At 60.0% G+C, this 22,913-nt stretch overlaps 2 protein-coding genes and 1 long non-coding RNA gene across 7 annotated transcripts in view; 2 read left to right on the forward strand and 1 right to left on the reverse strand.

Annotated features, from left to right (window-relative positions):
• The window catches only part of ANKRD13B (ankyrin repeat domain 13B), a 21,039-nt gene extending 18,201 nt beyond the window's left edge, over positions 1-2,838 (reverse strand). Inside the window, exon 1 of one of the 3 annotated variants that reach the window (XM_032279331.1) lies at positions 2,254-2,838. In XM_032279331.1, the coding sequence (XP_032135222.1) occupies positions 2,254-2,802 (549 nt within the window). In that variant the 5' untranslated portion in view covers positions 2,803-2,838. The remainder of the gene's footprint in view (positions 1-2,253) is intronic. The other 2 variants (XM_032279333.1, XM_032279332.1) reach the window with 2 other exon arrangements.
• Positions 2,839-3,377: 539 nt separating this feature from the next.
• LOC116552595 lies at positions 3,378-5,056 on the forward strand. The gene is made up of 2 exons (XR_004269462.1): positions 3,378-3,775; positions 4,601-5,056. It is a non-coding gene; the product is annotated as an uncharacterized LOC116552595 (long non-coding RNA).
• Positions 5,057-6,314: 1,258 nt separating this feature from the next.
• On the forward strand, positions 6,315-22,730 carry GIT1 (GIT ArfGAP 1). 3 transcript variants are annotated; one of them, XM_032279336.1, is made up of 21 exons: positions 6,315-6,641; positions 12,970-13,103; positions 13,576-13,688; positions 13,810-13,915; positions 14,458-14,675; positions 14,766-14,860; positions 15,207-15,249; positions 17,281-17,307; positions 17,490-17,538; positions 17,894-17,966; positions 18,503-18,600; positions 18,988-19,099; positions 19,237-19,370; positions 19,545-19,697; positions 19,773-20,003; positions 20,092-20,145; positions 20,328-20,414; positions 20,508-20,581; positions 20,735-20,917; positions 21,051-21,114; positions 21,282-22,730. In XM_032279336.1, the coding sequence occupies exons 1-21, from the start codon at positions 6,590-6,592 to the stop codon at positions 21,492-21,494; spliced, it is 2,313 nt and encodes a 770-aa protein (XP_032135227.1). In that variant the 5' UTR covers positions 6,315-6,589; the 3' UTR covers positions 21,495-22,730. The 3 variants fall into 3 exon arrangements, with proteins under 3 accessions (XP_032135227.1, XP_032135226.1, XP_032135225.1); XM_032279334.1 differs by lacking the exon at positions 6,315-6,641 and adding an exon at positions 11,513-12,518; XM_032279335.1 differs by lacking the exon at positions 17,281-17,307 and having other exon boundaries at positions 6,316-6,641.
• The last annotated feature ends 183 nt before the right edge of the window (positions 22,731-22,913 follow it).

Here is a 22,913-nt window from a genome sequence, read left to right on the forward strand (position 1 = left end):
GGTTGTCCCCAGGTCCCCCCTGCAGAAAACAGAGCCTGGTGCCCTGGGGAGTAGGCAGCATACATCTGGATACAGGCCTCACTCTGGGCCAGTCCTCGACAGGGGAGACAGCCAGGGAACTCTCCCGCCCACTCGGGTTGGCATTCCCCTTTTTGGCACCCCAGAGAGAAGGAGAGGACTGGCCTGGCTCCTCTGTTGTTGAACAAGGGTTAACCTCCACCGGTGCCCTATATTCCCCCTGTCCTGGATACAGAGCAGGCAGTGTCCATTTCAAGGAGATGTTAGCTCACTGGGGCAGGGGTAGGGGTGAATCTGGGACCTTGTTTCTGAGGCAGCCAGAGCGGAGGGGGAGAGGAACACATGAGCAGCCCCAGCACCTCTGCCTGCAGCAGCTCCAGTGCCTCCCAACCCAACCTTACCCCAGCAAGATGGCCACCAACTTCAGGACTATCAGCAGAGAGGCCTGCTGGAGAAGTCTTTTCTCCCAGGGCACTTTGCCTCTCTCGAGTCTCTGCAGTAAAAAGGACCACCCACCCTCAGGCAAGGGAGTGGGACTGAGGCATTCTGGAGATTCAGCCTTCTGCCTACTAATCCTTGGACCCCTGGGAAGTTCTTCCATATCAGACTTAAATCCCTCCTGCTGTAACCTCTGGGAGAGGCTCGTCTTCTTTTGCCTTCAGGGAAGGAAAGCAGAGAGGAGCCAGCATAGGATGGCTGCCCATGTCTTTAGCACTCTGCACATCACCCTGGAATTCCCTGTTCACACTTGCATCACCAGAACAGAGACTCCTTGAGAGCAGGGACTGATGCCCTGTTTGTTCATCTGTTTCCCGGAGGCACTGTGACCCACTCTCTTAACAGGGCTCTCATGGTTGCACAGCACTGTCTTTATGATCAATAAACAGAGATAGGATCTGAAGAGAAACTTGGAGAGTGCTGGCATAAGCACAGGTAACAGGAAGTGGCCACCCAGACCCACCCAGAGGCTTGCAGGCACAGGTCACTCTGATATTTACAAGGTCTGCCATGCAGAGCTGGATGCCATGCAGGCCTGGGGGCTGGCTTAGCATGGGACTTCAGAGACATACTGACCCCCATCCTGCTCGGTCTGATGGCCCGCTCTCCACCTCTACGCTTCCCTTGGCAATTGCACAGCTCCTCAGACTGAACTTCTCGTCACTCAAGAAGTGGCCCTCAGAAGGTAAATCCCCACAGCCGCAACTCTTGGGCCAATCACTCCCAGCCCACGGCCCCAAGGTCTCAGACCCTACTCTGGGGTTCTCAACCTGCAGCAACCAAGGGGGCCCAGGCCCAGCTCTGGCTCCTGCTGCCCACCCCGGGTTGGGGGGGGTCATCTCTGTCATGAGTGCCTACCTGTGGCCTGGATGTCAAGGGCAGAATTGGCAGAATCTGTAACCTGTGCCTGCCTTTGTCCTGAAGCATGGCCAGAAGACACCCTCCCTTCCTGTTTTCTTGGAGACCACTGCCCAGCTCAAAGCTGGCGACCCACATGGCCTTACTGACCAGCAGAAACCAGGGAGCCCACCCCTGTGCAGAACCTCAAGTCCTTCCAGCAGCCAGGGCCCCCCAGTTTCCTTTGCGCCTAGAAGCCAGGCCCCAGCACCAGAGGGCAGGAGAGCGCTTTTCAGCACCTGGACAAGGCTCTTGGGGCCTCCCAAAATGGTCTTTCTCCACTCCCCATTTCTGAGCTGGGGCTGGGGTCTGAGAGATCCAAGGATATGCCCAGTCTGCGAGCGAAAAGAGAAAGCGCTCCCCGAAGGGGAGAGGGCGCTGGGTGGGGCTGGGGTGCCTGGGAGTGTGACACAGCCTCTTCCCGATCCCTGACCTATGGCCCCCTCCCCATGCAAGCCTTTCCCACCTCCGCACCCTCCCGCGGGAGGTGTCGCCGCTCCACTGGCTGGGGCGGACTCTCCCACCACATGGAACACGGATCCAGCCCGCAGCCCCTCCCTGCAGCCCTCACTGCCCCGGCGGAGGAGGGGCACGGGGGCCTCTACCCCCATCCAGCAGGGTCCGAAACACGTGTGGCCCGCCAGTCCTGGCCGGAGGGGAGCGGGCAGGGGCCGCCCCCATCACCCTTTCCCGGTCAACAAGCACAAAAGCCGCGGCTGCAAACAAAGACGCGCCGCAAACTCGCTGGGGAGGCGGGACAGCCCGCGCCGCGCCCCCTCCCCAGGCCGGACGGGCGTGCCCGGCCGTGGGGTCTCCACGGCGCCCCGACGGCGCTCCTACCTGGCCAGCGCGGACCTCCTTCTCCAGCTCGCGGTGGCGGTTGTGCCACACGAGGTAGTGCAGCGGGTACTTGCCCTCGGGCCCCTTCCTGGCGGAGGCGTTGGCGGGGATCATCGCCCGCTCCTCATGCCGGGGCCGCGGCGCCCGGCTGGGGAGGAGGGACGGCGCCGGAGCCTGGGCCCGGGGCCGCGGGGCTGGGGGCCGGCGCTGCCTGCTCGCGGGGCTGCGGCTCGGGCATGTGCGAGCGGCGGCGGCGGCGGCGGGCGGGGGCGGCGCGCCCCGCGCGGTGCGGGCGGCGCGGGCGACTGGCGTCCTCGCGAGGCGGCGGCGGCGGGTAGCGCGGAGAGGCCCCCACCCGTCCTGGGAGGGAGCGGGCACTCGGCGGCGCGGCGCGGACTCGCGCTCGCCTCCCACACCCCCGCACACAAAGACGCCGCTCAGCGGAGGGAGCAGGAGCCCGAAGCGGGCGCGGGGGCGCACCGGGCGCGGGCCCCGGGGACTTCGCCTCAGGGACGCGCGCCCCCAGCCCCCGGCTCCCCGCAGCCGCATAGCCCGGCCCTCAGCCCGAGCGGCCGGCGAGGGATGCGGGGGAGAGAGGAAAAGGACCGGGCGCCCCGGGTAGAGCTTGTCAGCTCGGCCCCGCGGCATCATGGGGCTTGTAGTCCGCCTCGTGGAACTGGGGGTGGCAGGTGGCCGGAGAGGGTCCGCACTGTTCCCGGATCCCGTGGGAGAGTGGGCAGGGAGTCAGGCCTAGCCGAGACGCGGTCGGGGCCCTGACGCCAGGTGAGCTGGGGCGCACCTCCCCCTCTGGCATTTTGCCTTTTGTGGGGGAAAGAGGGGCACTGGCCTAGGTCAAGCCTTTGGGAGACAGGGTGGAGGTGTAGCCTTCAGAATTGAGCTTGGGTCCCAGGGGCCGTGAAGAAAGATCCGGATTCCCAGAAGAAAGTGACTGATAGGGAACTCCTGAGAAAAGTGTGGGGCACCAGTACGAAGGGTCATTAGCACAACCAGGGGTCTGGCACCTGGAACATTTGTGAGGAGTCTTCCCTGCCCTTTTAGTAAATTAAACTCCATCTTCCACACATGCCATTGGAAACAGAATGTCCAGTAAAGCGGGAAAGAGGGTCCCTCCCCCCCACACACACACTGTCCCCAGCAAGAACCAGAGTGAGGTCGGATGGAGAAAGCAGCAGGTGGTGGCTCCGCTCCTCCACCCAGCTGGTCCCCTCAAGAAGGGAAGTGACTGATTCCAGAGACCTCCTTCCGGAATGACCCCAGAGCAAAGAGGTACTTCCAGAACGATCCCTGCAGAGGGTAAAAGTTGAATTGGCCTCTTAGGCGCCAATTGCAAGACCTAGAAGGATCAAGAGGCTTGGACCAATCCCTGGAGAGGGGACTGTGATGTCAGGGAGACCTGAGTTCGAATTTCTCCAACTGCCTGACATTAAGCAAACTGCTGAATTTTTCCGACTGTCTCGGTCCACTCCCCTTCAAAATGAGACTCTAGATACTACCTCCTGGGGTGAGCTAAGGATAATGACTGCCCTGGAAACAGCGCCTCCCTCCCCCAGCCAGGCGGGCCGGGACTGTTGGCAGGACCAGGCACGGTGCCTTCTTGAGTCCACCTCAGAACAAGGCAGGAATAAGGGATTCCACACCGGCCCTACTTAAAACAACAAACCAAGAAGTGTTTGTGTGGGAGGTGCCAGCAAAAGCTTGCAAACTCTCTCAGGTTTTTTGTGTGGTCTTCTCTCCTCCTCCACACCCTGCGGTGCCAGGCCCTGGCGGGAAGAGATGAGGGAGGAGCGGGCTGCCTCGCCCCTTTCTCCCGCCTAGGAGGAGCCAGCTGGCGTCTCCCGTGGCTCGGGACCGCTGCCCGCCTGCACCACCAGGGGTCAGCAGCGTGTCGCGGCTGCCGCCGGCGCTGGGGAAGGGGCTGACGTGGGGAGGGGCATCTAGGAGAGGCCGGGAGCATGCCTGTGCATTTCCTTATTAAATTGTTTTTTGAAATTGTGTGTGATTCCACTGTAGCAGTCCTGCTTCCTGGGGTGGTGACATCTCCACGGGGGAATCCAGAAACCCTTTTATCTCCAGTCCCAGGCCCAGAAGTTTGGCTGTGGCGGGGCTGGAGGGTCGGAAACAAAGTTTGGACCGTGTGTCCGCATCAGGGCCACTCCCAGATAGTCTCCTAACCAACCCGGGGATGGGGAGTGTTGGGGGTAAGCGGAGTGAATCATCCTTCTTCCCCAGCAAAGCCCAGGAGTCCCAGGACAGCGGAAGTTCAGCCTGGATTGTGGGGAGCTGACCCCTGGGCGGCCGGGTCCTTTTTTTTTTTTTTTTTTGCCAGGCGGTGGTAGACACTGAACCCAGGTCGCCTGCGCTCGGAACCGCGCGCTCAGCTGCCACGTGCTCGAGACGCGCCCACACAGCGGAGAAACAAAGACAACCAAGCGGCAGGGCTGCCAGCAGCCTCCTCGACATTTAAGAAATGAAATTCCATAGCTGGGGGTCGATCGAGGGTGAACAGGCGAGCGGCCACCGCTCGTGGACTGAGCGCCCGGCACCGGTTGCCTGGCCACTCCTCCCGTATTCCCCTTCCCGTACCCACTTCCCGCTGGGGCCACCAAGACCATAGTCTCCTTGCTGAGGGAGCAGCTCGGGGCGGCACGTGGTGCTCCCCCCTACATACCCGTTAGGTATCGTTGCTTGCAAAAGCCCCACCGGCTGAGCGGCTGGCTGTTGGGGGAGGGGAGGCCTGCAAGATTTTTTTAAGGTGCAATTATAAATAAAGCCCAAAGATCGCGATTTCAAACAAACTTGTCAATCTGGGCCGCAGCAAAAGGCGATGGAGGCAGCTTTGCATGTATTTCGGGTGGTGTGACTCATGAGCATTACTTGTCTCCCCTAGGGAAGGAGCCTGCCCACCCACAAGTCACTGCTGCTCTGGCACCGCTGGGATAAATCTACCAACTTGAGCACCCCTGCCCAAGGACTGCCCCCATCTTCTTACCGAGCAGGAGACTCTGACTTTTGGAGAACTCCTCCTCAATTGTCACCACTGATCTGGCCCCCAGGTCTGGCCCTGGGGTCCCCTGCCCTCTCCCCACAAGCAGAGGAATGCCCCGCCTTTTGCTGCTGCAGGGATTGGGGGTTGGGTGCACGCGCGGCACACGTGTACGTGGGAGCATGCTCAGTGCGGGGGCTGCACCCACGTGCGGCCTGCACCTAGGCTCCCTGCCCCCCAGGCCACCCACGTTCCTCACCTGCCTCGCCTTTGCCTGTCTCTTCGTGTGAAGTCCAGAAGAAAAGCCGTCACCTGAAACGGCCCCTCTATGTTATATGAACCCTTTCTGGACACACACACCTCTGGTGGCCCAGAAACACCGTGGGTGTGTATAGGTCGGATGACAAGTGGTTATGCGTGCACATAGGCACAGTGGTCACTCCTCGGGAGGTCTTTAAAACCGCCCAGATTCTCTCCTCTCTGGCTGGAAGCATGCATGGAGAGATGGATGTATTTTTAGTCCGAAGGCAGGAATACACTGCCTGACCTTTCTGGCACCTGGGCGTCCATATTGTGTGGGCGTATTCAGCAAGAGTGTGACACCACACACACACACCTGGACACACAGATGTGGACACTACAGGACCGGGACGTACACCTCACCCCAACCAGAGATAGACGGGTACCCAAGGCACAGCCCCTTTGACGTGGAGCGGGACTTGGGCCTCCAAGTCCTTCCTCTCTTCCCTAATCCCCGCCCTCGCTGTCCCTGGGCCCAGCGTCCCCCCGGCCACCCGACACCGAAAGCGAAGGGGAGGGGGCTGTGAGGGTGACTCACACTGCCTCCAGGCCAGGCGAGCGCTGCAGCGGAGGCCGAGGCCTCAGGCCACGCTGCCTGCCCGGACCTGGCGACGGCCGCGGCCCCTTTAAGCGCCCCCGCCCCCTCCCGCCCGCGCCCGGGCTTCCTTTCTCCGGGGGGCGCGGCCGGCAGCGCGCGGCGGGGCGGGGGTGCAGCCCCTCCCCCGGTGGGCTGGGCCTGCGCCGCTTCCTGCAGGAGCGGCCAGGAGCCGCGCAGGGGGTGGAGAGAGGAGCGGCGAGCGGCGGCAGGGCGGTGCGGGGCGGCGCGGGGCGGAGGGCGCCCGAGGGCGAGCGGGCAGGCGGGCACGGCGGGTTCCGGGCCAGCCCCGGGGCGGACGGTTGGCCGGGCGCGCGGAGCCTCGCCGGGGCCTCGCCGGAGCCGGGCCGGGCAGCAGGGGCCGCCGCCGCCGCCCGGGCCCGCCGCCCGCGCCCCCCACGCTGGCCCAGAGGGCTGCGGCCGCGTCGCCGCTGAGGATGTCCCGGAAGGGGCCGCGAACGGAGGTGTGTGCGGACTGCAGCGCCCCGGGTAAGCGCGGCCGGGCCGGGGGCGGGACCGCACAGCCAGGCAGTCGCCGGACGGGCGCCGGGGCCTGGCGGGACCGCCGTGCGGGGCCGGAGGGCGGGGCGGGGCGGGGGGCCTCGGCCTCCAGGCTCGGCCCCCGCCCGGGCCACTGCGGAGCCGCGTCCTCGGCTGGAGGGCCGGCCTGAGGGGCGCCTGCTCTCTGGAGGCCGTGGACGAGCGAGGAAGGACGTTCCCAGCGCCGCCTCCCACCCCTCGGTCTGAGGGAGGCGGGCAGCTGGCTGCCCCTCCACCTCCATCTCTATATCCGACGGAAGCGCCAGCCTGGGGTGGCATGAGGGCCGTGGCGGAGGCCGGCAGGGCTTGGGAGGTGGGGGCGAGTGTGGTTTTGTGTCATCTCAGTGCCACCCCCGCGTCTTGCACCTGCTGCTCTCGTGGTCGGCACGCCCGCCGGGGTGGTGGAGGGCAAGGAGCAGAGGGCCGGGCATATGCGCCAGTGGGGCCTGGATACCGTCTCCTCAGGAGCAGATGAGCGGTGGCTACTCCCAGGACTCCCTGCCTCGGGTTCTTAAGGCTGGGGCTCCTTGTGAGGCCTGGTGTTCAGGGCCAGTCCAGACCCGGGTGTCTTCCCGGGCGGCATCCCCAGGCCTGCTGGTGGCTGGGAACAGCTCGGCTGGACCCTGCTTTTACTGTTCCCCGGTAAGGCCTGCTTGGGAAAGTGAGCTTGGCATTGAGCTATCCTGGGTCGGGGCTCCTCCCTGTCCCCTAGCCCAGTCTGGCCAGAAATGGATGGGGGGCAGTGGCAAGAAAGTGCCTAGATTCCCCAATCCTGCAGGCTTCCTGGCCTGCCTCCTGGATGTATTTACGTGGTGGTTCCTTTCTCTTTCCTAGCAGAGTTAGGACTGGGCTGGAGTGAAACCCCCCTGGCCTGCTGAGGAAGTCAGGGGTAATGATCCAAGAGGCTGCTCTCTTCTGATGGGGGAGGACAGCCAGTGATGGGGCTCTGCAGCTGACCTGGGAGGGAAGCTCTAGCTCCATCCATTCTTTCTTTAGAAAAGGAGCTGTCTCCCTGGTAGGCCCCTGGGCAGTCTCCGGGGGTCTGTGGACTCTAGGGGGAGTGGGCATGATTAAGAGTGAGAGTATGGGGTGCTGTTTTGTGGACCCATAACTTTCAGCCACCCCTTGAGCAGGCCCAGGACCCCACAGATTGAGCCTCACAGATGCTCTGGTGGTTCTGGGGGTGCCAAGCTAGAGTATTTGGGAACTGGGAACCTGGCAGGGCTTGGGGACAAGATACTTGATGGGCGTTATGACTGGAGGCCTCTTTGGGGCTTATGGTTTAGAGGGCCCTGGAGGAGCTATCTGGGGTGGGGGTCCATACCCCTAAGAAACTGTGACTCCCTTTCCTCAGATGCAGGCAGGTCTGGGGATGGCAGGGCTGAGGACACCTTGCCTTATAAATGTCTGTCCCATTGTTCCGCACCTCCATGGGGTGGGCATGGCATGATGGGAGTAGAGGCTTAGCAGATACCCTATCAGAGGAGCCTGGGCTTTAGTGTGCCTTTGTTCCCGGCTTACTCTGTAACCCCAGCAAGACTTTCTTCACTGTGGGGGCCTCAGTTTCCTCAATTCTGAGGCAAAGAAGTTGGAGTAGAAATTGTTTTTGAGGGGCTGCCATCTCTGAACCTGTGGTCTGATTCTGGGCAGAGAGGTGTAGGGCAGCACCAGCAAGGCAGTTATCCGTTTTTGTTTTTTTTTTTTTTGAGACGGAGTTTTGCTTTTGTTACCCCGTCTGGAGTGCAGTGGCGTGATCTCTGCTCACTGCAACCTCTGCCTCCTAGGTTCAAGCAATTCTCCTGCCTCAGCCTCCTGAGTAGCTGGGATTACAGGCATGTGCCACCACACCCAGCTAATTTTGTTTTTTAGTAGAGACAGGGTTTCTCCATGTTGGTCAGGCTGGTCTCAAACTCCCAACCTCAGTTGATCCACCTGCCTCAGCCTCCCAATGTGCTGGGATTACAGGCCTGAGCCACCAAGCCCGGTTGGGAGTTGTCCTTTCTACGTTCCATTGAGTATCTGGCCAAAGCCTCTGGATACCCAGTGGGCTCAGGGAGGAATGTTGAGCGTGCAGTATGTTGGATTGCCCAGCTCCTACCCCCAGGTTCTCATCTGTCAGAGGCATTTGTGCCCCAGATATCTCCTTTCCCCTGATCCTCAGTAGAGGTCAGGAAGGTGGTGAGGCCGGGCGCGGTGGCTCAAGCCTGTAATCCCAGCACTTTGGGAGGCCGAGGCGGGTGGATCACGAGGTCAAGAGATCGAGACCATCCTGGTCAACATGGTGAAACCCCATCTCTACTAAAAATACAAAACATTAGCTGGGCATGGTGGTGCATGCCTGTAGTCCCAGCTACTCAGGAGGCTGAGGCAGAAGAATTGCTTGAACCCAGGAGGCGGAGGTTGCGGTGACCCGAGATCGCGCCATTGCACTCCAGCCTGGATAACATGAGTGAAACTCCGTCTCAAAAAAAAAAAAAAAGGAAGGTGGTGAGAATGGTGGTGAGGGGAGGATGTGGACAAAGTCTTACGCATTATCCCACCTAGCACCCAGCAACATTTCTGGCATGTGGCAGGCACTCCCTGAGTGTTTGTTTGGCTGCTTGTCAGCACCCTGGCTGGCTGCTTGGGACTGTCCCACACCCGGACACTAGGATGCTGGCCCTGGCGAGCAGTGGCACATTTGGTCTGGGTCCTGTGGCATCTCAGGCAGAGAGGTATGAGGGTACCCCGTAGTCTGGAGTCCAGATCCAGTGCCAGCACCCATGGTGTATGACTCCACCCCAGGGTCACAGGCTTCTCTTATTGCAGGAGCCCTGCAGTTCCAGCCACTTGAGTAGGCTCAGGGGCTTTTGTGCTTGGTTAATTTGGGAGGTCATGGAGGTCAGAGGTGAGATGCAGCCTGTCCCCAGAGAGCCCCTTGCTCCCTCTGCTCCCAGGCCTGGTTACACGGGACAAGTGTGAGTGTGTTGCGAGGGAGCTGGACATGGTGTGACTGCTCTGGCAGCTTTTGCCACCTAGTCAGGTACCGTGTGCCCTGGCTGCCTGGGGAGTCCGAGAGGAAGGGGCCGGGGAGCCCTGGAGAATGTGCATCTTCTCCTTTCCTTTGCCTTGGCTCACCTTGCCACAAGGTCTCAGTCAAGGGCCTCTCTTCACCCCATGGGCTTCTATCTCAGCCTTTCCACTTCGGCAGCCCTGGGGACGAGAGTGAAGGCCTCAAAATGCCCATCCTGTAGGCACCTCTGGTGAGCAAGGCTGGGGACATGTCACAGGACCAATTGCAGGCTGTTTCGTCTCTTCATAGTGTAGATTGCAGAGTGGGACGAATGTTGGGCTCCTCTTCCTCCGTTGAGGTAGAACTTGCGTGTGTCAGTGCCCACCCCTGAGTGTTCATCCTGAGGGGCTTTTACATGTGTGTATACCTGTGTAACCACCACTCTGATCACATTATAGAATAGGGGTATCCAATCTTTTTACTTCCCTGGGCCACCCTGGAAGAATTGTCTTGAGCCACATGTAAAATATGTTAACACTACTGATAACTGAGGAGCTAAAACAAGCCAAAAAAAAAATTAGAAAAAAGTCTCATAATGCTTTAAGAAAGTTTATGAATTTGTGTTGGGCTGCATTCAAAGCTGTCCTGGGCCACCTGTGACCTGCAGGCTGGACAAGCTTGTTATAGAACATTTCCATCACTCTAAGGGGCTTCCAAGTCCCCGCTCCCAGTCAGTGCACCCCAGAGGTAACCACCATTCTGACTACCCCAAGGACTACTCTTGCCAGCCTTCATGATGTGGGCTTTTCCCTTAGTCTAGTGAAGACCTGGCCCTTAGCTCAGGGAGGGAGGCCTGAGGCTGGCCTATATATGCAAACCTACTGGCCCTGGAGGCCACTGATGGCTTCAGGTGGTGGCAGGAATTCACTGTAGTAGAGGCCTCCGTGGGGTTGGCACTGGTTAACGTGATCCCAGGGTCACGCCGACTACCTCTCCGCACATATAGACCCACAGCCTGACGGTGGAGCCAGAAGCCCAGGAGAGGGCTGACAAATTCCCTTACAGTTCCTGTCCCTTCCGTCCCAGGTTTAGTCCAAGGAACCTCTTGAGGCAAGGATCCCTTCACCTTAAACTATAATCACTGTGTGACTTTCAGAAACACTTTCTGGCCCTTCTGCTTTGGAACTGGCCTGGGTGGAGCCTGGGGGCTCCTGCCTGGGTAGAACCAGGGGCACTTGCACAGAGGGAGAAGAGAAAATGGTTAGAGTGGGTCCCATCTGTGTCATCGAGAACTGAGCTGACACCAGTGTCAGCTGCCCCGACCAGGACAGTGTCCTTTGCCTACCATTCCTACTTCAGGTCTCACCTGGAAGAGAGGGAGAACCCCTCCCCCAGCTGGGGGAGGGTGCCAGGCAAACCATTGGACCACATTCCTGCATCCTGGTCTTGGTTACTGCCACATCCAGGGTCAGTTCACTACATCTGGTCTGCCCACACCTTGGGGCTCTGGAGCCACTGGCCGTGGATATCTAGTCAGCCTTTCCAGGCCTGGCTTCTCCAGTAGGACCACAGACCTCAGGGAAGCCCATTTATGATCCTGCCCTGGGCGGCTCCCCACTTACAGGAAACCCCACCATTTCAGCAAGAGGAATTTGGGCTGCATCATTTCCGGCTTCCTGCCTGGGCTGCCGGAGGTGGCTGGTGGCAGCCCCCTGACCCAGTGGTGTTTGGAGTGGGGAGAGGGAGCTCTCCATGCCTGGGGTGCTTCATTGTTTGGGTGAAGCCAGCACAGAAATGCATGTTAGGGCTCCCCCTCTTGGCGAAGAAGGCTGGTTCCTTCCTCCTGAGCTCTGTAGTCAGCCCCTGAGGAAGGTGTTGCTGGTCACCTTGGGCATCCCTCTGTTGCCCTGATTTGAAGGGGGTCCCTAAAAAAGCCTAAACCCAAAGACAAGCCTCTCTCCTTCCTGTTTTCATGCCTTAGTTGGGGGCACTTGCTGTGGGCAGAGCTCAGGCTGGGCCCCTGACTCAGTCTCCTCAGTTCTCCTGGGAACTTTGGTGGAAGTCCTTGGAGGGGAAGGGCCTAAGAATTGCCTTCTGGTTGGGAGAGATTCTTATCCCCCCAAACTTGTCCCTCCCCTGGCGGGTACACTTCTGAATACCCTGAGCACTATAGGGCAAGGCAGAGAGCCAGTCCCCCACCCCCACTCCCACCCCAGGACAGGGTTTCCTGAGACAGGGTGGGGGCCGCTGGGCAGAGCAGAGTGTCCTGGGAGAGAGGCACCCTGCCCCCACTCTCAGGCGGCACACAATGGCCGCTTTCTCCCCCGTGACCTTTCCGCAGCCTGAGTTGTATGCAGCTGTCTCCTCCCCATATCCCAAGGGGCCTAGGATGGGTGGGATCTGCTCCTGCCTTGAGAAGGACCCCAGAACTTCCACCCAGTCCTGGCTCTGCTTCTTCTTTCCAAAGTTCACTTTTCCCTACAGAGTGGAGAACGGGCTGCTATATGGGCAGAGGGACAGCAGCAAGTGTGGACATGGTATGGTCTCAGGCATCAGAGTGCCACATCCTGGCAATTCCACTCATTAGCCTTGCAACTTTGAACAAGCCCTTTAACCTCTCTGAGCCTTTGTTTCCTCATCGCAGAGGTAGCATGTCCTACCCCACCTGACAGTTGTAAGCAGCATTATATATAATGCACCCAGCTGGTACCCAGTGGGTGCCCAGTCAAGCCCAGCTCCTTTGCTCTGTCTGTCCTCCTTAAGAGGGCTCCAGCTCACACTCTCAGTGATGGTGGCAGGAAGCTCCAGCATGAAAGGACCTCACCTGCTGGCAGGTGGGCAGTCAGGACCTGTGGATGGGTGCGATCTGTCAGGCATGTTTTGACAGCATCTGGCACACAGCAGCATCAGGGTTTCATCCCCTTGAGGATTCCTACCTCCCTACGGGAAGGGCTGGGGTAGACGCCTTGTTTCTTCGGAAAAGGCTAAGAAACTGGTAGCAGTGGCTGCAGGGCAGGGAGCTGTGCCTGCTGAATGGGCCCCGGGGACTGCATATCCCAGAGGGGTAAGGATGTAGGAAAGGGCATGGCTCTGTCTGCCCCTAGCTGTGAGCCCTTGGGGAGATCCTTCCCTGGTAACCTGACTATAGTGATGGTCCCAGCTCCTACGCTGTTGGGGACTAAGTAAATGTGTGGAGAGTACTAAGCATAGCATGGGCCAGAGCAGGTCCTCAGGAGGTCTGACCCATGGTCTGGCTCTGGCTGACCCTTGCCCTCCTCCTGGCAGACCCTGGCTGGGCATCCATCAGCAGGGGTGTGCTGGTGTGTGACGAGTGCTGCAGTGTGCACCGGAGCCTGGGACGCCACATCTCCATTGTCAAGCACCTTCGCCACAGCGCCTGGCCTCCCACACTGCTGCAGGTACAGGGCTCGGCCGGGTGGTTCTTCCTTCCCCACAGACAGAGTGTTCTGAGCATGAGGACGTTTTCCCCCTCACCCACATATACCCCTGTCTGGAATCTGCAGCTTCCAAGGGGCAGCACCCCCTGGGGAAGAGCCTAATTCTGACCCTTTTCTCCCATCTGCTCACTTCATGGAGAAGGGCAGCACTCACCCCCGCTCTGCCACTTGCCAACATGAGCATGGTCGTATAGCATTGAGCAAGTCGCTTCACCTCTCTGAGCCTTGGCACATTCACCATGCGACCTGAAGCGCTACACTGGATCTGTTTCTTTGGGCAACTGGACTAGAGGGAGGTGTGATGGTGCAAGCACACAGTAGGCCCCCATGGTACTGTTTCCAGCTACACCAGCCGCAGCAGGTGCTCAGGAGGTGTTTCCCCAGTGCCCAGCATGCAGTGGGCACTCTCTCACTTGGCATCTCTTCCCCGCAGATGGTGCACACGCTTGCCAGCAACGGGGCCAACTCCATCTGGGAGCACTCCCTGCTGGACCCCGCACAAGTGCAGAGTGGCCGGCGTAAAGCCAACCCCCAAGACAAAGTCCAGTGAGTGGGGCTGGAGGGGTGGTGGGCAGAGACTGCGCAGTCTGGGACAGGGCCTTGGGAGGTGGCAAGGTGACCACCCTCTCCCACTGTGCTCCCCTTTCCTCCTGTGTGCCCCATGCAGCCCCATCAAGTCAGAGTTCATCAGGGCCAAGTACCAGATGCTGGCATTTGTGCACAAACTTCCCTGCCGGGACGATGATGGGGTCACCGCCAAAGACCTCAGCAAGGTTTGAGGGGCCCTACAACAGATGGGTGGCCTCCTGCTCTTCCCACCCACGACTCCCTGAAGGCCTCTCCTTTGTCCCCACTGAGCCCTGGGCCCCAAAGGCAGGGCAACAGTAAGCAGGATGGAGAGACCAGATTGCTAGGTCAAGCCGCGTCCAGCTGAGGCTCGTCAAGCTCCCAAGTGGACACACAAGGCTAGAAGCCCACAACTGCCACTCAGAAGCTGGGAAAACCTGGGATAGTTGCTTAGCCTCTCACAGCCCCAGTTTTCTCATCTGTAAAATGGGAAAGAAATAACAGCATCTACTTCATAAACAGTATCTAAGCAGAGCACCCAGCACACGTAGATGGTGACTGATGGCAGCGCATATTAATTGGCATTAGCCCCTAGTGGGAAGCCTCCGTCCTCATGACACAGCCTGGTTTGGGCAGTCCTCCTTGGAGCTGGTAGGCGTCCCGGGGCAGCCGGGGCTGGGTGCAGCTTTTGAGTGGGGAAGTGCGCCTTGTGCACATGCGTATTCATTGCACACTCTGCTCCTCTTAGCAACTGCACTCGAGCGTGCGGACAGGCAACCTGGAGACATGTCTGCGCCTGCTATCTCTGGGTGCCCAGGCCAACTTCTTCCACCCAGAGAAGGGCACCACACCTCTGCACGTGGCTGCCAAGGCAGGGCAGACACTGCAGGCTGAGCTGCTTGTAGTGTATGGGGCTGACCCTGGCTCCCCTGACGTTAATGGCCGCACACCCATTGACTATGCCAGGTGAGGGTCGGCTAAAGGGTGCAGTGTGGGTGGGTGTGGGTGTGGGTGAGGGCTGCTGCTGCAGGACTGAGCCATACCCCCTTCCCACAGGCAGGCGGGGCACCATGAGCTGGCGGAAAGGCTGGTTGAGTGCCAATATGAGCTCACTGACCGGTTGGCCTTCTACCTCTGTGGACGCAAGCCGGGTGAGCAGAGCTTGGGGCGGCCCTAGCTGGGCTGGGCAGGTGGGACCTGGACACACCCTGCAGCAGGTGCCATGGTAACAGAGCAGCTGGGGAGCAATGTTGCTAGGCAACTGGCTCCCGTGAAATTGCTGCAGGCTCTGGGCTGCAGCAGTGCTGGGGCTAGGGAGTGGGGGTGGGCATCCTGCATCCTCACGCCAGCTCCCAGCACTCCTGGGGGTGGCCTGCCCCCCCCCACTTTCTCCTGACACTTCTGGGTGCCAGCCCTGCTCATGGCAGTGAGGTGGGCTCCCAGCTGCCGAGGCCACCCAGCACTAGTGAGTGACTTGGCATTTTTATTTTTGTTCAGATCACAAGAATGGGCATTACATCATCCCACAGATGGCTGACAGGTGAGTGCCCACCTGATGCCCCTTTCCACATGGCCATGTTGGATGCCATGTGGGCACCTGACCCCCAGAGCTTCCAGCCCAGGCTTCAGGGGCCTGAGACCCTGCTCCCTCCCCACCCCCAGAGACTGGAGGCACAGCTTAGTCGTCAGTCCCTAATGCTGGGCCCCAGAGGAGATAAAAAATGTCAGCTCCGTACGTGGCCAGCACAGCCTGAACCCCATGACTGTCAAGTACATGAAGGGCGTGGGTGTAAGAAGCTACCTCCAGCTGGGAGGGTGGGTCACTGGGTTCTTCCCAGTAGCACTGACCCTACTGTCTTTAGACAAGCCTCTGCTCTTAAATGAAAAGATGGGGGGGCTCCAGGGATGTGACTAACTTTGAGACTGCTAGCCAGGCCTCTGTAGCATGCTCAGAAATTGGGCAGGTGCCCTGGGGCTGGTCAAATGAGGCATTTCTGCCTCTGTCTGAGAGGCCCCAAGTGCCCAGGCAGTGTGGGACACCCCCTGCCACTCACCCAGCACATAAGATGGATGCTAGTGCCACCTGGTGGCCACCTCTGATGGCCACATCCTCATGCCAGGCTGTACCTGCTGGCCTGGATCTGGAGAGAGGAGGTGCTCTCTTCCCCAGAGGCCTGTGTGGGCAGATGGGCATTGCCAGGCCTGGGCTACTCAGATCCTAAACCCAGACCTCCTCAAGAGCCTAAGGCCCCTACTTCTATGGTCTGATTCTACCTGGGCTCTGTGTGCATGAGTGTGTGTGTATGGTGAATAGACCCCAGTATGGGCTCCATTCAACAGCACATTAACTGAGCACCTTCCCTGAGCCAGCTACTGCTCTTGGGACTGGAAGCACAGAGGCACCTGAGACACAATCCCTGCCCTTCAGGAGCTCACAGTCTAGCCAGGGAGGCAGCCTAGGAGGTGATTCTAGTCCCCGTGGGGGAGTGCAGCAAGAGAGGCTGAGGCATGGAGGGTAGAAATGTTGCATGGGAACTGAGGCAGCTCCCAGGGCTGGAGCAGCACGGCATAAAGGCCGGGAATCCCACAAGCAAGACTGGAATAGAGATGGGGAGAAGAATGAGCAGCTCCAAGAACATCGCCAGGACCTGTGACTCCTGGGAGGAGAGAGTTCCAGGCTCGGAAGCATGAAGTAAGCTCTGCTGCTTACTGGCTGTGTGACTTGTAGGCCTCCTGCCTTCTCTGAGCCTTGATTACCTCTTCTGGAAAATGGAGATGGCAGTGTCTGCTTTCAGCGAGGAGAGACTTAGATAACATATGCAAAATTTAGCTTTTGTTTAAGAGCTGGGGTCTCACCCTGTAGCCCAGGTTGGAGTGCAGGGGCTTGATCATAGCCCACCGCAGCCTCAAGTGCCTGGCCTCAAGCAATCCTCCTACCATGGCCTCTTGAGTAGCTGGGACTAAGGCATATGCCACTATGCTCAGCTAATTTTTAAATTGCTTTTGTATCTCTGTGTTGCCCAGGCTGGTCCTGGCCTCAAGCAAACCTCCCACCTTGGCCTCCCAAAGTGCTGGGATTACAGGTGTGAGCCATTGTGCCTGGCCTGAGGGTATTCTAATGAAGTTGGTTGGGGTGTGCCATATGCACCTCTTATTACTGCAGTGCTTGAAGGCAAGGGATAGTGCAGCCAGGTGTGTCCAAAACATCACCCTGGCTGTGGGTGCAACAGGATTGTAGAGGCAAGACTAGAAAGAGGGAGATTAAGAAACTTGCAAAGCCCAGGCAAGAAGTAGTGATTGTGGAACCGGGGAGTTTCACTAGGACTGCAGGGTGAGGGAGGCTTCAGGTGGCTGACACTGGTGCTGGATGAACACGTCACTGAGAGGCAGAGCAAGACCAAGGGGGAGGGGTGGGGGACACAGTGAGACGAGCTCAGCTTTGTCCCTTCTGGGCTGGGTGTGCGTGGAGGTGGGTCTGGGCCTGACACGAAAAGGTGTGTATGCTGCCCTGCTCCTGGGTAACTGCTGCCTCTGTCCTGTTCTTCCCTCTGCTGCCTTCCTCTGGACTTAGATCTCGACAAAAGTGCATGTCTCAGAGGTATATGGTGCCTGCCGGGGCAGCAGGCCTAGAGGTGGGGTAGGGCGGGAAGGCGTTTGGTGTGCAGCATCTGGGGTGCTGTCTCCCTGGGATCCGTGCATGTTGGGGAGGTTGCTGGCACGAGTCTGGCCACCTCTCAGGTCTCTCCCCTTCTCCCAATTCCCGTCTCCCTCCGCCCGCAGCCTGGACCTATCCGAATTGGCCAAAGCTGCTAAGAAGAAGCTGCAGGCAGTAAGTCTGCTCCAGCAGTGCCCTGACACTCGGAGCTGGCCCTTCTCTGATCCCCCACCCCCTGCTCTTGCTTCCCCTTCCTCTGACTTGATGCCCTTTTCCAAGTCTTGGACCTGTCCCCTCACTGGCCTCAGCAGTCCTTTCTCCCTGACCTCCCCGTGAGTGGATGGACTGGCCTGTTCTCTCCCACGCTGCAGCTTGGAACACGACCACTGCCCACTTGCCAGTTCTGAGACTGTAGGGCCGGGCGGCGCAGGGAAGGCCACCTTCCCCAAGGCTCACCACATCCTGGGGAGCTGGCCTTGGCACAGGGGCCGATCCATCTGACAAAATCTGGGCCCCTTTCTTCCTCCAGCTCAGCAACCGGCTTTTTGAGGAACTTGCCATGGACGTGTATGACGAGGTGGATCGAAGAGAAAATGATGCAGGTGAGTCGGGGAGCAGGAGTGTCTGGTGTGGAGGACCCGAGCAGCCAGGACATGGGTCTCTGGTCCTTTACTGGGCAAAGAAGGGGTGCTTGGGGTTGGGGCTGCTCAGAGGCCTGCAGATGAGCCCCTGCTGGCTGTGAGCCTGCCTGGGCAGCATCCCAGGCTGGGCAGAGTGCTGAGGGGAGGAGGCTAGCTTGCTCCTCCCCCAGCCTCAGACTGGGGCTCCTCTCGCTCTGGCAGCCTCCCACTTTGGCTGTCTCCCTGGTACTGCTCCGCCCCCCGTATCACTCCTTCCTGGCCACAGCCAGATTCCAGCCCAAACTCTAGGTCTGGCTGGGTGGGACCAGCCTTGTTCCATTTGTCCGTCCCAGCAAGCCACGCCCAGCCTTGCCCTGTGTGCCTAAGACCACCCCTGCTCTGAACACCAGTGCTCGGTGGGCATGGGGGCAGCTAGGAAGGCCAGGCTCAGTGCTTCCCTACCCACACCGTGGGGGCCTGGCCACCGTGGCTGATCTGCTCCTTTCCCTCCCCCACAGTGTGGCTGGCTACCCAAAACCACAGCACTCTGGTGACAGAGCGCAGTGCTGTGCCCTTCCTGCCTGTTAACCCGGAATACTCAGCCACTCGGAATCAGGTGAGGGGGTTGGGTTGGGGGTCTAGGGTGGTCTCCTTCATCCCTGTGGTCCCTCCTCACCTGGCAGTGGGCTAGGGCCTAAGCCAACTCTCCAGCATTTGCCAGGGCCTCCCTCAGGGCCCAGCTGGCACTGGGATTTGGGAAGGGGCAGGAGGCCATTCTTTTGAGCAGCTCCAGGGGGTATTCGGGCCTCTGCCCAGGCACCCTCCTCTGTCATACCCGGCCCCGGGTGGCCTCGGCTGTTGACTGGCCAGGTAAAGCTGGGCTGGGATGCTTTAGCTGGGGTTAAATTAGATGGCAGGGCCATGCCTTGCTGCTTGGTCCCTACCCCCATCCATCAGTCATAAGGGGTCCCTTGAGGCCAGCCTGGCCCTTTCTGCCTTGCAGGGGCGACAGAAGCTGGCCCGCTTTAATGCCCGAGAGTTTGCCACCTTGATCATCGACATTCTCAGTGAGGCCAAGCGGAGACAGCAGGGCAAGAGCCTGAGCAGCCCCACAGGTGGGGGGGGCGCTGCAGGTTGTGGGCAGCGGGTGGGGCTCCAGGAGCTTCTCTTGCATGGCTCTCCCTGCCAGGGGTGGCCTGAGAGACAGATCCTGTGGTAGAGTGAGGCCTAAGTGACAGTCCTGTGTCCTCAGACAACCTTGAGCTGTCTATGAGGAGCCAGAGTGACCTCGACGACCAGCACGACTACGACAGCGTGGCCTCTGACGAGGACACAGACCAGGAGCCCCTGCGCAGCACTGGCGCCACTCGGAGCAACCGCGCCCGGGTCCGAGGGCCGCCCTCCCCAGCCCTCCCACCCACTCCACGGAGGCCCAGCTCTGTCCTCTTGTAGCCCAGGGGCCTGGGGGACAGGCGGGCTGCTCGTAACCTTAATAACTGCCCCCTGTGGGTGTTGGCTCCCCTGCCTCCGGCTCTGATCGCCTTAGGTCTCTCTCTGCAGAGCATGGACTCCTCGGACCTGTCTGATGGGGCTGTGACGCTGCAGGAGTACCTGGAGCTGAAGAAGGCCCTGGCTACCTCGGAGGCAAAGGTGCAGCAGCTCATGAAGGTCAACAGTAGCCTGAGTGATGAGCTCCGGAGGTTGCAGCGAGAGGTGAGGGTGCAGCCTCAGTGGGAGGGAGGGGGAGCCCCAGGACTCCAAGGGGTTGACAGCACTTTGCACCCACAGATCCACAAGCTGCAGGCAGAGAATCTGCAGCTCCGGCAAACTCCGGGGCCGGTGCCCACACCCCCACTCCCCAGTGAACGGGCAGAACACACACCCATGGCACCAGGCGGGAGCACACACCGCAGGGACCGCCAGGCCTTCTCCATGTATGAACCAGGCTCCGCCCTGAAGCCCTTCGGGGGCCCACCTGGGGATGAGCTCACTACGCGGCTGCAGCCTTTCCACAGCACCGTGAGTCACCTGTGGGTCTCACAGCATGGGGAAATGGGTAGGGCTGCCACAGAGTCCACCGTGACTTTTGCTGTGCTAACATCCCCAGGAGCTAGAGGACGACGCCATCTATTCAGTGCATGTCCCTGCTGGCCTTTACCGGGTAAGCAGAGCCTGGGGAAAGCAGCTCCATCTTAGCCAGTAGGTTCTGAGCCCCAGGGGGTGCTGGGCTCTGTGCTGAATGCGGGGCCTAAGATGATTAGACCGACCCTGTCCCTGCCGGACTTCCGGCGAGCGGGTGCGGTGGGGCACTCTGACTCCATCCAGCACTGCCCTGGGTTTCAGATCCGGAAGGGGGTGTCTGCCTCGGCTGTGCCCTTCACTCCCTCCTCCCCACTGCTATCCTGCTCCCAGGAAGGAAGCCGCCACACGGTAACATTTCCATGCCCAGTGCTCACAGGGTGGCTGGGGGCCTTGTGGTTCCAGGAACACATGCACTCACCGCCCCTTCCCTCCGCCCTCCAGAGCAAGCTTTCCCGCCACGGCAGCGGAGCTGACAGTGACTATGAGAACACGCAAAGTGGGGACCCGCTGCTTGGGTGAGGCTCCTTGGGTCTCCAGCCCAGCCTGCTCACATGCTGAGGCAGGGAGGTTGGGAGGACCCCCAGCGTGTCTGTGAGGACCTAGGCAGGCGGCTCCAAGGCTGGAACATTTCTTTCTCTCTCTCTCTCTTTTCTGGACCTGGGCCTTAGGCTGGAAGGGAAGAGGTTTCTAGAGCTGGGCAAAGAGGAAGACTTCCACCCAGAGTTGGAAAGCCTGGATGGAGACCTAGATCCTGGGCTTCCCAGCACAGAGGATGTCATCTTGAAGACAGAGCAGGTCACCAAGAACATTCAGGAACTGTTGCGGGCAGCCCAAGAGTTCAAGCATGACAGGTACAGGGTTAAGGGGGTGTGGTTCCTGTTGGCTTCTGGGGTGTTGTAGAGGGTATGAGGAGCCCTATGTTCTGGTGTCCCTGGGAACCTCCCTCGGGAGCCCCCTAATTTATACCCTCCCTTCTCCCCGCAGCTTTGTGCCCTGCTCAGAGAAGATCCATTTGGCTGTGACTGAGATGGCCTCCCTCTTCCCAAAGGTGCAGGGGCCAAAGAGAGGACCAGGAGTGGGGGGGAGGCCTCGGGCTGGGACAGATGTGGAGAATCCCATCTGACTGCTACCTGGGTGGAGACTCAGACAAACTGGGCCCTGATCGCAGCTGGTGGCTTAAAGTCTAAGGTCCAGCCTCACTCCCCCACCCTCCAGAGGCCAGCCTTGGAGCCAGTGCGGAGCTCACTGCGCCTGCTCAACGCCAGCGCCTACCGGCTGCAGAGTGAATGCCGGAAGACAGTGCCCCCAGAGCCTGGCGCCCCAGTGGACTTCCAGCTGCTGACTCAGCAAGTGATACAGTGCGCCTACGACATCGCCAAGGCTGCCAAGCAGCTGGTCACCATCACCACCCGAGAGAAGAAGCAGTGACCTCTCCCCCCACACCCTCACCTGCACCCTAGGACCTCACTGGCCACAGGAGCTGGGCCACTCCAGACATTAATCCCCACCCCAACAGAGCCACTGGCACAAGTGCCCTTAGTGCTGCCACTCTCGCTGGCAGTCAGGCGCCCTGGTGCCCACCCCTGTCGAGCCCCTAAGGATGGGGAGGTGGGGTGGCAGCAGCTTCTGTCCCCCACATTCCATGCACCTCTCCCTTGTATATAGCATCTCCCCACCTCCTAGTGAGCAGGGGCCTGCAAGGCATCACTCCCAGCCCCTGGCCCTCTAGGGCACCCTCAGCAAAGGGGCGGGTGGGGACACTCCAAGTGGGGCAGCTCTCCCCACACACGCCCCACCCCCATGAGCCAGTTCAGCCCTATTGGGGGCTGAGCGGGGGCATCCCCTCCTTTGTACATAGTCTCTGTGGATGTCCCTGCCCTGTAGCCACCAGCCCCTTGCTGCTCTCCCTTTAATGCCAAACGGCCCCTGCCTAGGGCACAGGCCCCAATCTGTGTGCTGGGGTCCCCAGCAGCAAACACTGGAAAGTCTTTTTTTTTTCCTTTCTTCTTTCCCACCCCTTAATTTTAACTTTGTGGTAACTGAGTGTCCCTGCGTGCCTGCGTGTGAGTGTGCGGGCGGCAGTGCCGTTCCGGAGGCCTGGTCCATCTGGAGTTTCGAGGGGTGAGGGGACCAGAGCAGCGGGACCAGCGTGGGGGTCGGCTTCTCTTCCCCACCTGGAGCCAGGGGCTGCCCAGGTAACCAGCTGTGGTCCTGCCCACTGCCTCCCTGATCCCTCCCCACTGTCGCCTCTTCTCTATGAACTTCAATTGAAAACCACTTCCCTCCATCTTCTCCCGCTCCTGTGTGGAGGGGGAATGTGTGTTGGCCAGGGCAGAGGACTGAGCACCTGAGCCTGGGGCTGGCTCCCCGGGGTCCCTGACTCAGCTGGTGGCTGTGGAGCTGAGTCCCCTCCCCGTAACCTTTGCGAGGCCAGCACCCATCATCACTACCTGCACCTGCTGTGGTCCCACCCTCTGGAGGCCTGGGAACCTGGCCTCGCGGCCTGGGAAGGCTGGAGAGGCAGATGGTGGCACCCACCAGCTCTCTCCCCATCCGGCCTCTTCCCTGGGGGCCAGGCCCTCCCCGTGTGGTGGTGGGTGGGCTGACTGTCAAGACATGTGTCATGTACATTTGTATCAAAAATAAAGAAGTGACCATGAGCTATTTCTGATGCCTAGAGAATGGGGGCTGGAGGGAGGTGGCAGACATGAAAGGAAGGATGGCTGCAAGTGCCTGGGACTCCCCACCCAAGGTAAGCCCCTGTGCTGGGAACGTCTGTCTAGCGTAAGAGGAGTTTGGGAATAACAAGGTTAACATGTATGATGATAACGAGCCACCCTTCCACGA

This window comes from Sapajus apella, unplaced genomic scaffold (genome assembly GCF_009761245.1).
Source record: "Sapajus apella isolate SASKATOON/1434 unplaced genomic scaffold, GSC_monkey_1.0 scaffold12, whole genome shotgun sequence".
Taxonomy (NCBI): Eukaryota; Metazoa; Chordata; class Mammalia; order Primates; family Cebidae; genus Sapajus; species Sapajus apella.

Bases quoted from the DNA above. Each gene is read 5' to 3' on its own strand.
- GIT1 (XM_032279336.1), top strand. From the start codon at position 6,590: ATGTCCCGGAAGGGGCCGCGAACGGAGGTGTGTGCGGACTGCAGCGCC. The intron at 14,861-15,206 runs GTGAGCAGAGCT...ATTTTTGTTCAG, and splicing joins CCTCTGTGGACGCAAGCCGG to ATCACAAGAATGGGCATTAC. The intron at 19,698-19,772 runs GTGAGGGTGCAG...TTGCACCCACAG, and splicing joins TCCGGAGGTTGCAGCGAGAG to ATCCACAAGCTGCAGGCAGA.